The sequence below is a fragment of the Centruroides vittatus genome, unplaced genomic scaffold, assembly GCF_030686945.1.
Source record: "Centruroides vittatus isolate TY-2023 unplaced genomic scaffold, ASM3068694v2 contig_1035, whole genome shotgun sequence".
Taxonomy (NCBI): Eukaryota; Metazoa; Arthropoda; class Arachnida; order Scorpiones; family Buthidae; genus Centruroides; species Centruroides vittatus.
Window position 1 is genome coordinate 3,440,808 of NW_027120673.1, and position 18,000 is coordinate 3,458,807.

Below are 18,000 nucleotides of genomic sequence, written 5' to 3' on the forward strand. Positions count from 1 at the left end.
AAACTGTTTTTAATACTACTATAAAATGGCAAAAAGCTTATTTTTGAGGGTAGGGATGAGTTTTATAAAAAATTACAAATGTTAATAGCGAGTAAAATCATCATTAAGTTTGACCCTACTGAAGATGCAAAGTTTATCTCCCCACCTCTCAACCTTTAACCACCAAAATTTAACAGCGTCAATGTCCTTCATATACAAGCAACCAGGACAAATTTCAATACTAAATGTTTACCCCATCCCGAGATATTAAGCAAAACAGATGCCAACACAAACACATACACGTACAAACATATCCATGCAATTCTTTTGCTTTTTTTTTTTTTACTTTTTTGGATTCAGGAGGTCTCAAAACATGGCAATTTGCAAAAAACTTGGAGGGTCAAATTTGGCATGATTCCAATACTTTTCAGGCAGGAAAGCAAAAAATGATGATAATATATTTATAAACAAATTAATCAATTGAAACTTATGGACTAGTAAATTGGACTAGTATCCATCTGTAATGTTTATTACTTTTTATTAAATTGTAATTCTGCCAGCCCATTTCTACAAAAAAAAAAAAAAAAAAAAATTATATTTTTAATTGTGTTGGGATTGTCACCTGTGGACATTTTAAACTGTTTTGCATATTTGTGCAGAGGCATAGCCTCTAAAGAAAGGTTGTCTCTGCAATGGAAATAGTTGTTCCTGGTGATTGGACATGGCAAGCAGAGAAGATTGGACTAGTATCCATCTGTAATGTTTATTACTTTTTATTAAAACAAATTAATCTTAAAATTTATTACTTTGCTTTATCACAATGTTCTTTTTAACTACATATGATACTTAAAAACATATTCTTATATAATATCCAGTAGAAAATTTTAATTAAAATTACTAAAGAATAGTTACTTAAATAGCTATTCTCGTATACTAATAGTTTAGAACATGGTATATTAGAATGGAGATTCAAGTATATTCAAAAATTTGAGTTAAAATAATATATAAAATTAAAATGACATTAAACTAATAATAAAATAAAAATGAAATAATAAATATAATAAACTGAAAGAAACTTCAATTTTTTAAATAGTTTTTTTAAAAATAAAAAACAACATACTACAAGCATTTATATTTGAAAACACAGACAAATCCTACAGAACATCAATTTTCAAAGCCCAAATTTTGTTGAACATGTGTTTCTCTCAATACAATAATTTTAATAAAATGATATGCAGGAAAGTCTCAAGTTAAATTTCCAGCACAATTGATAGAATGTTAGAATCACATGTAAATATTTTGAAAAATGCATAAGTATCAACAAATTTCCTAATAAAATGTTTACTTTCATGTTATTCCTGTTAATTCATATGTCTTTGGTGCAGTATTTTCTGTTCTGCATTGTAACTGAAATTTTAGAAATAAAAACACCTGTATTTTGCATTTTTTAATTCAGCAAACATAATATAAATAGAAGTCTATAAAATTTTACAAAAGAAACACTCAAGATGCAAATATTTTCAGAATTCTTAATTCCATTCTCAAACCTTTTTTTTAAACAAAATTAGAATAGATTATTATAAAAAGGATATGAATATTGATATATATTAGTATATAAATGATTTAATTGCAATATAATTGATATATATATCCGTAGAATTTTTCGTACATCTTAAGGATGATTATTTGAGTTACGAGGGGGTTGATTAGAGTTGCGAGATGGTGGTGGATCAGGTAATGAAGTGCGGGATGCATGTGGCAATGGATCGGTCCATGTCAAAGAGACTCGGTTAATGTCTTGGAAGGTTTGCTCTAGATCAGGAGGGCAGCTATGATTTATTGGCAGAACGAGGGTCATTGGAACAGTTTGATGGGTTTAATTGTGCGAAGCATATGGCCGCTTGTAAGGCCACTCGGTTGACTTTGTTGGTTGTTGTTGGTGGTGGGGGTGAGGGTATGAAGTCTCACCATTCATTATCGTCGGCCATCTATAAAGGAGAAATATTAAGAATGAATTTAAAATTGTGATGATGGCCAAAGAAATGAAGACAGGTTAGGGGAATCTCGAAGCACGGTATAGGGTGAGGGGAGGCGGGTGGGTTGTCTCCGTAGATTTCTTGAATAACAGAGCTCCATCGTAAGACATGATCCCCTTCTTTGAATTTAATGTTATAACAGACTTTAGAATGGGAGGTCAGTTTTTCTAAAACATAAAGGTTAATAGCAAAGGAGGGGCTATCAGAAGAAGAGATGATTACGAGAATGGTTTGAGAGTAGCATTCTAAAATAGCAGCTCAAGTGAATATAGAGGTAGAAGGACCTCCGCTCCATGCGCTGGTCCTTCTGCCTCTGCCTCCATCCTAGAATTGGTTCAGAAATTATTTTTTGTTAAGGGAGTGGATTACTATTGTACCAAAGGGGCCTTAGGGGCCTCAAAAATCCCACTTCTGACACCAGTGACACCGGGAGGTCGGCACCTCATTGATGCCTTGTCAAGACTGACACCACCATGTCTTAGCTGACACTGAAGCCATGGCGATTCAAAGATCTGACACGCGAGCGGTCGCGATATGAAACGATCAGATTCGGGATGGAGGGCGTGACAATGCAGTAACAGAGACCTTCGTTAACTAAAGTACAACATTTATTTACACAGAGCATGACTTACATACAACGAAAAGCATAAGGGAGATAGGCCTAACGTCACGATTCTTAGAGAGAGAGAGAGAGAGAGAGAGAGAGAGAGAGAGAGTTTACATAAGGTTCAATAAGAGAGAGTTTCATAAGGTATTTATCGCATGCGGATGCATGGCGATAAATACCTTATTGAAGCGGAGGTGGGTTGACCTGTTAGTCTGATTAGTCCATAGACAAGAGGAAGGGTGAATGGCGAAATTCGTAGTGATGACGATAAGCTTAGTCCATTTAAGTTGGCAATTAATCCAATGGACGGCCGATTTAATCCAGGGACTGAATTTTACACATACACAAAGGAAATGGCACACTATGAAATTAGGAACTTGGCGAGCGTCGATCAGGGCGACTACTAACGAATTTTGAGGTGCTGTTTTATTTTGTATGCAACTTAGGTCGAGAGGTGATGAGAAAGCATCATTTAAGCGTCTGAGAATCGAACAGATGGTTCGTTCTCATGTGTAAAAATTGACAGTTAGTCGCTAGGTAGTTGACAAAAAGGCGACAAACTATGATGTCATGACATAACACGGAAAATATAATGTAAGCCAATAATTCAGATACTCACAGAATAGAATAAACAAAACATTCATAGGCAACCGAATAAAAAATTTTAAATTTGATTCCGTTTGATATGAATATTTTGTTTTTATTCTGTTCTTATTTTATTAAAAACATTTGAGAATTGCATTAAGCATTCTGAAAACATTTGCATTTCAAGATTTTCTATTATTATTTTATAGACTTCTCTATTACATTGTATGATGAATTAAAATTAAAATGAAAAGGACAAGTAGTCAAAGACTTTTTATGCTGTCATTTATATTTAAGAAATGGGTTATGGTAATTTCATGCAAATAACTCAAAACTTGTGTGTGTTTAGAAACCAATGGATGCACATTATGTGATGGAGTATGTTATATGCCAATTTTAAATTACAATTAAAAATTCATCAAACAACTTTACCTTCGTCTAAAGTCACTAAGAGCTGCTTTAAAAACATGTTTCCTACAAAAACATAAAAAAAATCCTTTATGCTCTGCCATGGATTCCTGTGCTATCATAATTTTTTTCAAAACCACCAGGTACTTATATATATAATTTGCCTTTAGTTTTTGACCAATATATTCTCTTTATGTTCAATCCATGCTTTAATTGATAACATTAGACTAATATTTGAATTTGTATTTTAAAAACTGATAAAGTTCTGGTATTTTATCCCTTACCTATATGATGATCCCTTTTCATCCTATAAAGTGAGTTTTAACAATTAATACATTTAAAATGATAGTCCCTGCTTGATTGTGCAATGTTTCACCTTGTTTGCACATAATAGCATTACTTTCTAATTAAATCTAATTAATGATGATGTCATCAAAATTTTTGTTTGTTTCATTTTTTTAATTTTATATTTTATAAATTCATTTTGTATTAATTAAAATGACATTCATATAAAATTTAAATTATTATTTAACAACTTTCAAAGACAGCAGTAAAATAGTTCTTTATATAACATTTTCCAAACAGTAATCAAAGAAAAGAAACAATATTCAGCACTATATTGGATTGCCTGACCATTACAATTCATGAAGTCTTTACCATGTAAGGAAGCATATTTTTCGAATGAGTTTGCTGCTAAAAGACAAAATTAAATTTTAATGTCTTAACTTAGTACACTAAGAGTGAATTGCTGATGAAGTGGAAAAAGGAACAAACATTATATCAACAATGACAAATTTTTCAGCAAATTTTTCCATTTTGTAAATTCAAATTACAGATTTAACATGTTGAACTATTTGCCAAGTAAAACTATTTGCCACTAATTGGGAAAATGATTTATGGAGATAAGAGAGAAATTTAAAGTATATTCTTTTTAACTAACATGTTTAATTCTATTCTTAAGATGGTTAGATAGTTAATGCTTTGGAAAAACTGGGATAAAACTTGATGCAGGCAACTCCAGGAACTTTTCATGGGCAGTCCATCTCAATGCATCTGGGATGGATTACTTATGGCTACCTCTTTCGTGGTCTTGACTGAAACCATAATGTCTGTAGAAAGACGGGACCTCACAGCATCCTCAGGACAAAAATTTTTTTAAAATTATACTTAGTTATTGTAAATAATTTTAATAAATAAATGAAATTAGTAAGCATAAAAACAATTTGCTGTTACAGTCATCATCTTGTTTTAATACTATTTGCTGTTGTTTGCATATTACTAATCATTTCATTGTTCTTGTTCTGTGAAACAGCAGTGGAAATAAAATTTTCTATAAAAAATAAATTTGTTTTTGCATTCTGCTTTCACTAGCAAATATCTTTCTGTACTAAGGTTACACATTCTTCACAGAAAGTAAGAGCAGAGTCATTAACACTCAAATCCATATCATTGGATATTATATATTTTAAAATTATTTCCTATTTAATTTTTCCTGCATTTATTTTAGCATTTATTATTATTATTATATGAATAAAACAGAAATAAATTGACACGATGATAAAGTGTCATTATTTGTAGACATTTGTATCTTTTCTACAAAAAGTTTTAGAGGTTCTCTTTGTATTCCATTTCACTTATTTTATAAACAAATTGTTTTTCTATTACATTTCATTGTAGATGTAATGTTGAGCTGGTACCTTATAAACTGTGAACCAGTGTCATGCTTTCTTTCAACACTGATTTGGAAGCACAAGGTAAACAGTTAGATGGGTTTATATGAACAATTTTATTTTTGTTCTAATAATTTTCTGCATGGTATACACCATCATGAATTACCCTCATAAAATTACAATATATAGGCTGCACTCATTTTATACTGGTATTGCATTCCTGAAGGAGTTGTCATAAACAAAATCATCATAAAATAAATCCATTTTATTATGAGATCTGTTCCACAATACATGTCTGGAACAGATTCCTAATTATTCCAAAATGGATTTATTTTATGATGATATATATATATATATATATATATAACATATATTTTATTATATATATATAAAATTATGTTCAGTACCAAAATGTTTACTAATACAAAAATACTAATATAAAAATTATAGCTTAGGACTACTTATTTATAGTTGAGATTAATGATGCAATTTTTATATTTCTACTGTGTTGATCTCATATAACAGTGCCACTAGGTGCAACTTCAATTCAGTAATGATGGCCCTGGTTGAGAGTCAACATCCACTAATGAGCTTGGTAAGGGTCAAATATCTTCATAAAATATGAATTCAAAGTTGTTTACTGTGCCTTTCTTTTCTTCTTCTTGAGAATTTCATAAAAAAGTGCTAAGACTTCATTTCAGCACCTCCTTACAAAGTCATTTCACTCCCAGTCAGGGTCCATTTTGCAACATAGACTTGGACATTTGGGATTCACTAATTTCTTTTTATTCGACATGGTTTTCTTTTTCTATTTTTATTATATGAACAATAAGCATTTTAAAATAATAAACAAACCAACACTGCTTAGAATCGTTATTAAAATGAAGTCACTGTTAGAGTTACCACAAAGAAAAAAAAAAAAAAAAAAAAAAATACACATTTAGCAGTTGCAAAAATATATTCCACACATTTTGGAAAATTTTTGGGTAAAATCTAAGACCAGTGTTATTGTCAGAGTAAAATGAGGGCAAACCCATATTGTAAAGTATTATTATATAAATATTAAAATCAAAATTTACAAGAATTGCACTAGTACTTACATCTTTAGTATGAGCAGATATATAGTTAGCTGTCTCCGAGTCATCAGCACACTTTGTCAGCCATTTTTTAATAATTTTGCATTCAGTTGGTGCATGATAATCAGTACCACATTTGAAACTAAAAGAATTTTAAAACACTGTTATAGTATTTAATCATTTTTGATGAATCAAAATAAAAAATGAAATTAGTTTTCTCATATTATTATCAATTTATAAAATAATATACTTTATATAAAGATTTTGTAAATTATGGTTATTTACAAAATCTTTAAAAATCACAATTTACAAAATTAAACCATAATTTTGTAATTATGGTTTTTAAAAATCTATAAATTTTAAAAATTTAAATATTCTCAAATTACTACTTTGAGAATATTAATTTTATATATTCTGTAGTTTGTATGTATTTTATATTTAAAAAGCAGTTTTTATATTCAAATTTATTATTATATCACAAACTAATAACTGTACATTTAGTTTTTTCTAAAAACTACAGGTATCCCTCGTATAACATAGTAGTTATGTTTTGAAAAAACTGCCATGTTATGCAAATCTATGCTATATAAAATGAACAACTAGTGCCAAATATAAGGCTAGGTTCCAAAGTTAACAAAAGTATACTATTCTTTTTCATTACTAAGAGAAATATACTGATTAAAGCAATCAATAATTAACTAACAATTACAATTAAAAGCACTGTATTATGCATTAATATTAATTTTAGTTAAATGCGGCATTTTGTTTTTACTGTCATCATCTGAGCCTTTTTGTTGATCTTGATCAGACATATCAGCAAAATTTTCAAACTTTTTATTTTTATCAAAAAAAATGTTCATACATGATAAAATAAAAGTATGTTTTTTTTTTTCCTTTGTGGTTTTAGGCCCTTAATAAAAGTATGTTATTAATTGAAAGTTTGTTCTAGAAGGTCATGTTTGTTCAGTCGAGGAATGAGCAATTTCGTCTAGAATTTGTTTGAATACCAAAACTGTTCGAATTGGGGACAGTTCAAGTACAGAGATACAGCTGTATTTCGTTTGTCATTTTTATGAATGATGGCTTACCTACACTTAAAAAAAAAAAAAAGCTTAACAACACTTACCTAAAACTGTTTAATCTTTGTATTTAGTAAAATTTATTTAATTTATTAAAATAAAACACATTGACAGTCTTAAAAACTGAAGTCTGAAAGTAATGACGACACCCAGTTGATATGAAACTTAAGACAAGGAAGAAAAAAATTGCACTATTGGTTTTCATTAAAGTAAACCTGATGAAAGGGACAAGAGAAATTAAAAATTTCAATATTCTAAAATCTGTGGCTAAATTTGAGACAACATGCATGCTTACTTGAATAAAAAAAATATTGAATAACTGAGTTTGACCTTAAAAGTTGTAAATTTTGTGTGGAGGATTTTCCAAATTCACAAACTGAGTTAGAGTGAAATCGGAAACCATGTTGTACAAGAATTCCCCCAATTTTCAAACCGTATTGTAGAAGTGCCATGTTGTACAAGAGATACCTGTAATATTAATTTACAGAAACTATTTATTTCAAATATTGCAAATAAACCTTGTAATTTATACTTTGTTATTGAAGTAGTTTAAAAATTTAAATACAAGTATTTTTTTAACTTAAATAATCTCAATTTCCAAATATAACAATTTCTTATAAAATTTGAAACTGTCTATAGCTGTTGGAGACTTATATCAAAAATAATTTTTCTTTTTTCAAAATTGTGTAGGTCTAGATTATAATAAACTACTTGAGTAATAATTAAGACTAAATTTCTAAACAAAATTTAGTTTTAATTATATCCTGTTTTCCTGTTTACTCAGGTTCCATTTCTGTATACAATATCATATTACAACATGTCATATTATTTGTCCTGCCGCCAAAAAGAATTGGTACAAAAGAGTGACAGATCATACCATTCATTGTCTTTAAACTTGAATTACAGCCCTGTATTGTGACAATGTCACAATAATTTTGTTCTAAGAAGAGATTTTTATATACAGGGTCCATACAGGTAATTCCATATTTGATTCCCTAACTATTCCCCAATTATGACATTATTCCCTGACTTATTAATATCTCTGCATTTTCCCTTTCTATTATGTAATATTCAGCCAACTCTAAGCCCATTTTGTACTCAATTATATAAATTTTTTATTATTATTAAAAAACACTTTATTCACTTAAAAAAACTTTGCGTAAAATCAATTACATAATTAGCTACGTCATTTCTACATAATATAAAAATGATTTAATTTAAATTCATTCTTAAATTTTATTTAAATAAGAAAAAGATTTGCATCACATTGTAAAATTGAATTTTCTTAAAGCAAGGAGGTGGAAAATTCAAAATACTTTAAACAGAAGCACAGACCTATTCAAGATTGTTACATTTCTTCCCATCCCTCCCCGAGATTAAAGTGAGAGTGATGGAATTTTGGTGAGAAAGCGGGTCATTGTTGATTTTGGTGTTTTTGAAAACCCATTTTAACTCAATAGCGATATTTTGGTATACTTCCAAAAAAATGTGGACTTCCGAAATTTCCCATGGGCCATCTGAAGATGAAAGTTTGCAGTTAGAGAAAAGACATCACAGATCATCAATCTGTCAAAATTGGCAGGATTATTATCTCTGCATATTGTTTGTGGCCAACAGCAAAAAATATGAATAAATTTACATAATTTGCACAAGGTCCACTATGCATTCCAAAATGTCCTGTACACAATACCATTAAGCCGACTGACAGTTCTTTGCCTCCATGGCATCAACTGACTGCAATGAGTTAACTAAATGTCATGCAGGTCAAAAAATCAGAAGGGTTGTGTACGGAACACAACTGCAATTGTTTAAGGCATGAATCTGTCTGTGTGTTATTAGAGGAAGGATAAGATTTAAACAGACTGTCTTGCTGGTTATCATATTCCAAGTCAATATCTATCAGTTTGGGCAGCGACGTACTTGAAGTATTAGCATCAAACTTTATGCACTCAGTTTTCTTATGCTTTCTACACAATCTGCATTGCTCAGCATTAGTCTTTGGGCTTTTCTGATTCCTTTTAAAAGTTTCTTTCCAATGAGATACATTTCTTCCATTTCTGTTCATATTTCCTTTGAAATTTCTTCCACATTATGAAAATTTTCTTTGACTCTCATATTTATCGGCTTATAACTTTAAAAATTCTATTTTGTTGGTTATTATTGCTAAATAATATTGTAGATCCTGTCATTCTGTGCAAATCAACACCAATTTCAACGTCCTATCTCTTCTCCATCCAAAGTTTCACTGTCCAAACACCACATCGTGTTGCCATTTTCAGTGTTCATGCACAACAGCTACCCCTCCCCTAAAAAAAGCTACACACCCCACTACTCAATTTTAAATACAGACGTAAACCTTCTATCCAACAAAATTTTTAAATTATCATTTATAGTTTACTAGATAGAAGTGCAAAAAATCTTGCCATTTGTTTGGTGGTTCCAGTTTTTGTAAACCGTCATCCAACTGAATTTAAAGACTTGTTCCAATCAAAATACAGTGAGAATGACAGATGGATTCTGCAATATTTGCAGATTCCATGACTTTCCTTGACTTTTTCTGCTAATAATCTTATTCCGACTTTCCAGGTCTGTACGAACCCTATATAAAACAATTAGAATTTCTGCCAACAGACCAAGTACACACTAGTTCATGGTATTTTGCTTGTTAGCTGTTGAGTGAGCTCATACGTATCACAAACTCACCAAAAACTCAGTATTCAAATACCTAGCCTAAGTTCTCAGGAATGAAAACTTTTTAGAATTGAACTGTTTTCAATTTTTGCATTTGAATAGTCCCATTTTCAGTTGGAATCACTTTGAAATCTAGTAATTAAATTATTTTTACTTACAGTACACAAAAGTAATGTTAAAAATGATTATACTATAGAAATGTCATTTCTATAACACAGATAGAAATGTGTGTTATAGTGTGTCTTTCTATATACCAGATAGAAATGACATTGTAACTGTGTCATTTCTATCTGGTATAGGGTACGTTCGTTAAGTCGAACGAGTTAAACGCGTTAGTAACGAATTGTTTGAAAAGTAGTAGTCTCACTCAGTGCGCATGCTCCGCGGTGATGACGTATCGAACGAAACTCTAATGAAGCTCACGAAGGAAAGAGTTAGTTTACTTCGTTAAGAAAATGGCACCCGACAATATCGATGTTTCTAGATCTATTCGAGTGTTTAAATTGTGAATTAAAGGTGAAATGATTGAAATAACTGTCTATTCGAAGCAACCTAAGAAAAATATTTTGGATAAGGCTGCACTAGCAACATTCATATCTTCGATTTTAGAAACAGCCATTTAGTTATAACGAATCGTTCGAAAAGTCTAACGAAACAAGAATAACGATGACGTCATTCTCGTTTAACTCGTTTGACTTAACGAACATACCCATAGTTTAAAGATAAGAAAACTAAAATATGTTCAAAACAAAGAAATTTGGTATTGCATGATTCCAATTTATCGATACATAAGTTTTCCTGTAATTAAAACAATTTGGACATTATAATCATGTTCTTAACTCGAATACTTCAAGTTAAGAATGTTTACATCAAACAACCAGAATGCAAAAATTGTCATTTTGGTTGTTTAATGTAAACTTTGACATTTATTATTGGGCTGCAATTTGAAAAAATTGTAGACCTATAAATTCCTACTGTTGTATGTCTTTCCTTAATCTTGAAAACAGAGTAAGATAGATGAAAGATAAGACCAGATACAGAAACCTTAGGGGCAGGCGGCCATGATTAAAGCTTAGTTCACACTGAGTGAATAGCGAAAGTAAATGAGAAAAGCAAAAAACGAGTTTTATTTGCTTAGCGAAATTGACCCATACAACCAAAAGCAAAAAGCGATTGCGAATTTTAAGCAGCCAATCATTTACAAGCAAGCAAAAACGTCATCTTAAAAAACAAAATGGCCGCTTCCGATATTCTGTCATTAACCACATTTGTTTATTAATTGAGAAAGAAAGATAAGATGAAAAGAAAATGATGCTGAGTGAGAGAAATATTAAAAATCCGTAATTACAACATTTACTCTATTGCGTGAGAAAGTTTCTGTAGCCATCTTAAAAACAATAACCACGTGACAACAAGCAGAAATACAATTGGTGCAAAATTTTTTTGCTAGCGAAAAAGCTCAAAAGTTCCAAACTTCAAAGCGATTCACAAAATGGTAAAATTCGCCAGAAACGTCATGTCTAACGTTCTATTCGCTCCGTTTTTCGCTTTCGCCAGGGAATCGCACTCAGTGTGAACTAAGCTTAACTATACATGAACTTCTGATGCAAACTGGAATTCACATTATTTCAATTCAAAACTTTTCCTCTGAAAGCAGTTAATAAATGACAAACACAACTCCATTGCTAATAGAAAAATATGATCAGGGTTCCCACTCAAATTTTTGCTTTAAATTCCATGACTTTCCTGACAAACTTTGCACAAATTCCCTGACTCTCAAGTGTCTTACAGCACAGCACATTGACAAAATAAAAAGCATATGACTTACTATGCAAATATGCTATTGCTTTTTTGACTTTTTAATTAGTTATTTTTTCTAATTAACAGTTACATAATTTTTATAATTGCTGAATAATTAAAATTAAAAATAAACTATTTTAATTTAATAAAGCATTTTATCATGTTATTAATCCACAACCATAAATCTATGTGGCTTTATGGTTGTGGATTAATAAATCTATGTGGCTTAGGAAAAAAAATAAAAAGCCATTATTTATTATTCATTAACAAATCCTGTATAATCCATGTACAAAAGTAATTATTTATTAAATTTATCTGTTAATAAATTTTCTGAACTTTATAAAATATTAATAAAGTGGAGGAAAATCAGAAATTGTTTTGTTACGCAATCAAATACCATTTAAATTAAAATTATTTATCATTTATTGTACTTTGTAAATCCATTTGTTTTTATCAGTTCATTAACATCTGCCCTCAAACTGTGTGTGTAAATGGTAATTGTAAAAGATTCATAGTGTGTTAAAATATTTCAAAAAAATTTTAACTGATGTTAGATTATTAAGAGTATTACAGACTTTTCTCTAAAATTCATAATACTGCATAATTTATACAGCTGTGTTAAAATTTACAAATGATAGTTGATATTGCCATATATTTGGGACTTAGTTTGATCTCCTTTTAACACTCTCCTTGTTGCATTTTATAATTCTTCAAATTAATAGTCAATATTAGTTTGTAAAATTAATTTGCACTATCAGTAAAAGAAGTAAACATCTGTAATAATTGCATAAACATTAAATGAAATAAAAAAAATACACAAAGTGATTACAATTTAAAAGGTCTGATTTTGAATGATTTTAAAATACAATCTTACAATGCAATAAAATAAGTCTTATGTGTAATAAGATTTACTTATTAAATCTAAAAATGTAAAAATTAAAATTAAATTTTGGCTGATGGTATTTACATCAAAATATATATAAATAAAATACAATAAAATAAAATATTTTGATGTAAAAGTTAAAATTAACTCAATTGACACGGTTTGCAAAGTTTAAAGAACTGCTTACAAACTTGGTCTTTAGGAATAGTATCAAAAAATAAAAATTGATAAATAGCAATTGTGCATTCTTTACATTTCTATTATACTCACCCCACACATTAAGTCAACGTTTCACTGTAATAGTTTTAATGTTCTTATTATCAATAGTGTATCTTTATTTAAATTGTAAAAGAAAAACTTACAGTAGAGAACCGAAAATCGGAATCAATTGGGGACTGGGGTTGTTCAGATTAGTGATTTGTTCCAATTACCGATTATGTACGAAAAAATATATTAACCTGTCCGATGTTCAAATTTTTCTCCGTTGCGTGTTGCTTCATGTTGAATTTTCGTTGATTTTAAGCCTAACAAAAATTTTTATAATAATAATCGAGGCTATCGTATCGTTAAAAATTATTTCTGCATTTTGTACAAACAAAATAAATATATTGAAGAATATAAAAACATGAAAATTATACTTTAGAAGTAAATTTAGTATCAAAAACGTTAGATTCAGCACGACACAGTCCGACTGAAAATCGTGCCGATTACTAGCGATTCCGATTACTAAGGTTCTGATTAACGAGTCTCTACTGTAATACAATTTTTGAAAAACTGGAAGAACTAAATGTTTTTAAGTACAAAATACCCCAGTGACATGCATTAACCTAACATTTCTCAAACTTCTTCTGATAGACCTGTTTAATAAATTTTAATGTGCCATTTACATAATTTGCTTAGTTTGCTGTCAATATATTTGCCTAGACCCACAAGAATCTGTGGATCACACATTGTTGAGAAATCTGCTATACATCTGAATTATCTCAACCATCTGAACATGAAAATTTCTACTATTCAGCACTACATAAAAATTATCAGTGCAAAAATTATCAGTTTTTTCAGATGATGCTTTCAACAATGTCAAATAAAGAAAGCAGGTTAAGTATCTCAGAATGTATAGATTTATGAGAGAAGGCAATGCAATACCTGGAAATCTCGCAAGGAGGAATGCGTTCCAGGAAGACTTTCTACAGGAAACTGACTATTTAGGTGTTAGATTTATGAAGAAAACCTAAAACACTTCATATGGCCAGTCCACTGGTGAGATGCAAACCTGCAACCAACTACCAGTGTTTTATCCACTAAGACATTGATATAAGCACATAAGGAAGCCAGTATTAGTTACCATGGCCCAGACCTAACTTGTGTTATTTTAAAATTTCAAGTCATTTCAAAAAATTATAATGTTTTAATGAAATTATTTAAATTGTAAATGTCTAATTTTTTAACTATTAACTGTATTTAAAATAATTTAACCTAAATAATGTAAAAGAGTGTTTTAGAAGTTAAACAAAATGACCATGGTGGGAAAATAATTTCAATAATATGAAAATTTTCTTTTTTACAATATTTTTTGGTGTTCATTACTTGAAGTTCAGCCTTAACTGAAATTTTTAAGCCTTATAAAAATTCATTCTGTGGTCATCATCATAAACTAATTTTGTAGTTTTGGATGTCTAAAAGTCCATTAATTACTCTGTACTAAAAATAAAAATAATCATTTATGACACTGAATTCAATTTTATTTCTATTAATCAACATATTGCATCAAGTTTATTATTGTATATGCTATCCTATGATGATAAAAACACATACTTAAATTAAAGCATTCTTTTTATCAAAAATATTTGTGAATTTATCAGTTTAGTGTTGCATGGCAAATTGTATGATACTTATATGTATGATTTAATTTGAAATTTCCAAACCATGTAATAATATTTATTAATTAGTTCATAAATTATGGTTTTATTTTAAGTGCAATAATTTTTGAGGAAATTTTGAGTCCTGAAAATATTCTGCATGTCTTTTCATACGTTTTATTGCACCACATTACTTCTTGCTGCCTGCAGACAGCTCACTTGGTCTACCTTATTGTGAGCAAAAAATCAACAAGACAGCCAAGGAGGCAAATTTCCAGATTTTTTGACAATTTTTTCAAATTCCCTGACTTTCCATGACTTTTCCTGAACACCAATGAAAATCCTTTCTAAGTGTGTAGGAATCCTGTATGATGTACAGGGGCAAGACACTACAGTACTAATTTGAGATAGAGAGCATATATTTTAAATTAAATAAATTAAAAATATGATTAAAAATTGCAACCTGGCATTGCCTAATTACAGAATCTAGTTTACAGATATAACATTTTTTGTATTTTCACATAGTTATTAAATTTTCTACAAACAGATTTCAACTCTATATATTTATGCAATATATTAAAAGGAAATTAACACACTATTTTCCTATACTAATATAACACTATATATGTCAATAAGCTTTTCTTATCAAAGTTTTCAAAATTCAAACAACAAATCATGACTGTCCCTTTCTGTTCTATATTTGAAAATAAATTGAAGACAAACTTGGAATGTTTAGAATAAAAATTTGTTTGTTTTTAATTATTGACAGAAATTGATAAAATGAAGAAATATATAAATTTTTTATAAAATATCTTTAAAGAAGTAAGAAACAAAAAACATAAAACACAATCTTACCAAAACTGTGTCTTACAATGCTTACAGATAACACGTTTACTTTTAGATTCTTTTGCTCGGACTACAACAGTACAATTAGGTCCTGGACAATACCTCAGTTGTGGATGACTCTGATTAAGAATTAAGTTTTTGTTTAAATTGAAAGAATAAATATTTTAATATTCAAATTTAATCATCATTATTAAGATTTGTAAAGAAATTATACACACACTTGAAATTTGTGTATAATTTCATACAATGTTTATTTACACCAATATTATTGTAAATAATTACTCAATTAATATAAAAATTGCAACCAAATCTGCTGTAAAATAATTATACATATAGTAGTAATAAGTATCACCTCTAAGCCTTTGGATTTCCAGTACAGTTCGAATGTAGTAAATAAACAAATGTTTTCAATCCTTTAGCCAGAATCTGTTTCAGGTTCCTATCATTCCGATTGTGGAATGCCAAGAATTTTGAATGTTTTCATATACAAATTATTTAAATCTGTTAAATGCATTGATAGTACAGATTTGAATGTTTGTATTCCGTAACTGTATTTTAATGCTGTAGCTGATCATTGAGGGAATATGTAATTATTGATGCAGATGGTCTTCACAGCATATCGCTATGCTTGAAATATTGTATAGCTTTCCTTGTAGTTTACACAGTTCCTCAATTTTCTTGCCTTATAAATTTTGAGTTTCCAAGGACCTGATGTGGTCTGTCTGGAAGAATTTCTTTATAATGGTTGAATAGTGCTTTACATCAGAGTTGGTGGCATATGTTGCCAGGGTGGTGACGTATCTTTTTTTGGCAATGCCGTATTTGTGTTCTTTAATCTTTTTTTGTATAGATCATTTGGTCGATCCAATGTATACCAAATTTCTCTGGAATCTATGGTCTCTGATCGAGACACTATACACTCCTGGTGCCCTCAAACTATCAGATGTTTTCAGCATTCCTCAATAGGGAGTAAATTGTTTGAGACCTCTTGTAAGTTACTTTTGTGCCCTTCTTTTGCACTATTTCTTTACATAGGAAATGTAAGTTTTTTGTTATAGTCTATCACTGTGTGTTTTGCATTGGAGTCCTGCTCAGGTATCTTGTTGGACTCTGCCTGGTCTGTGGAGGTATGTCCCCCACTCTGTGGTCTATAGTTCTGAGCTAAATTCCTAATTATGTTTCTATTGTACTCACGACTTGTCACAATGTTTTCTAGGTGTTCAAGTGCCTTGAATGTGTCCTCCCATCTAGAGTTGTGTGTGAATAAACATTTTGTAAATGTCTTAAATGGCGCCACCTTATAGAAATACGGGTCCTCAGACTCTACCGGTATCCATATAGGATGGAAGCTGGGTTTGTAGTATACTTCAGTCTCTGTTTTGCTTTCCTTGAGCCATATAGTGATGTCCAGAAAATTTACACTGGCTGTAGACATCTGGTCTATTTTTACGGTGAGTCAATATGAATTGTTATTCATGCCATCTAGAAAATTGTTAATCCTCGGCTTGCTTTTCCAAAAGACTATCATGTCATCTACCATATATTCCGGCATATAAGACGACTTTTTAATCCACAAAAGTCTTCTCAAAAGTCAGGGGTCATCTTATACGGCTAGTTGTCTTATACGCCGGAATATACAGTATATATCTCCAGTATAAAATGATTTCATGTGTAAAACTTTTGATAACCTCCCTTTCTAATCACTGTAGTACTAGTTCACATAGCTCGCCTGAGAGGAGGCACCCCATGGGTACCCCTCTTTTTTGCAAGTATGTTGTGTTGTCAAACTTAAATATTGAATTGTAGCACATGAGATGTGTAAGCTCAAGGACTTGTTTGTGTTGTGCCGGTAAGTTATACCTGGCCAGTAAGATGTCTCTAAGGACACAAAAACAGGGCTGCAACTTAATGGAAGTATATAGTGCTTCAAAATCAAGCACTGTGACATGGGTGTTCTCAGTTATTTGTGTCTTCACCACTGTGTCTATTAGCTCTTTGGAGTCTCTCACCAATAAGGGGTAATCTTTCAGATGTTCTGCTACTATTTGGTGTATTTTCATTTTCCAGAATCTTAGTGGGAGATCTGGCTTTATCTAGGATTGGTCTGAGGGATGGTGTATGTTTGTGTATTTTTGCAAAAGCAAAGAGCCTAGGTGTGTCCAGGGATGCCACCAACGTCTTGTTTAGTCCCTGCTTTCTGGCAAAGGACGTGAAACGTACAACACAGGCCTAAATTTTATCAATGTAGCTCTCTGTCGCTGGTTCACATTCAGTGTTTACTATGTACTGTCTCATCATAGTCTTGTATGTTGCCTCCTTGACAAGAACTAGTGTTCTGCTTTTATCTGCTCTCAGTAAAACAATATGCTCCTTGGCTAACCACTTCCTGGTCCTTCTAACTTGCCTCCATATGTTTGCTCCTTGATTTTTGTGGTTAATAGAGCATATTTTTATTGTTGCTCACCATCTGTAGTATTCCTT

The 18,000-nt window shown here is 30.4% G+C and overlaps 1 protein-coding gene across 1 annotated transcript in view; it reads right to left on the minus strand.

Annotated features, from left to right (window-relative positions):
- The window catches only part of ari-2 (E3 ubiquitin-protein ligase ari-2), a 67,130-nt gene that overhangs the window by 19,332 nt on the left and 29,798 nt on the right, over positions 1–18,000 (minus strand). The window contains exons 6-7 of the mRNA XM_067263803.1: positions 15,529–15,638; positions 6,386–6,503 (exon numbers count right to left, since the gene is read on the minus strand). Coding sequence (XP_067119904.1) covers positions 6,386–6,503; positions 15,529–15,638 — 228 coding nt within the window. The remainder of the gene's footprint in view (positions 1–6,385; positions 6,504–15,528; positions 15,639–18,000) is intronic.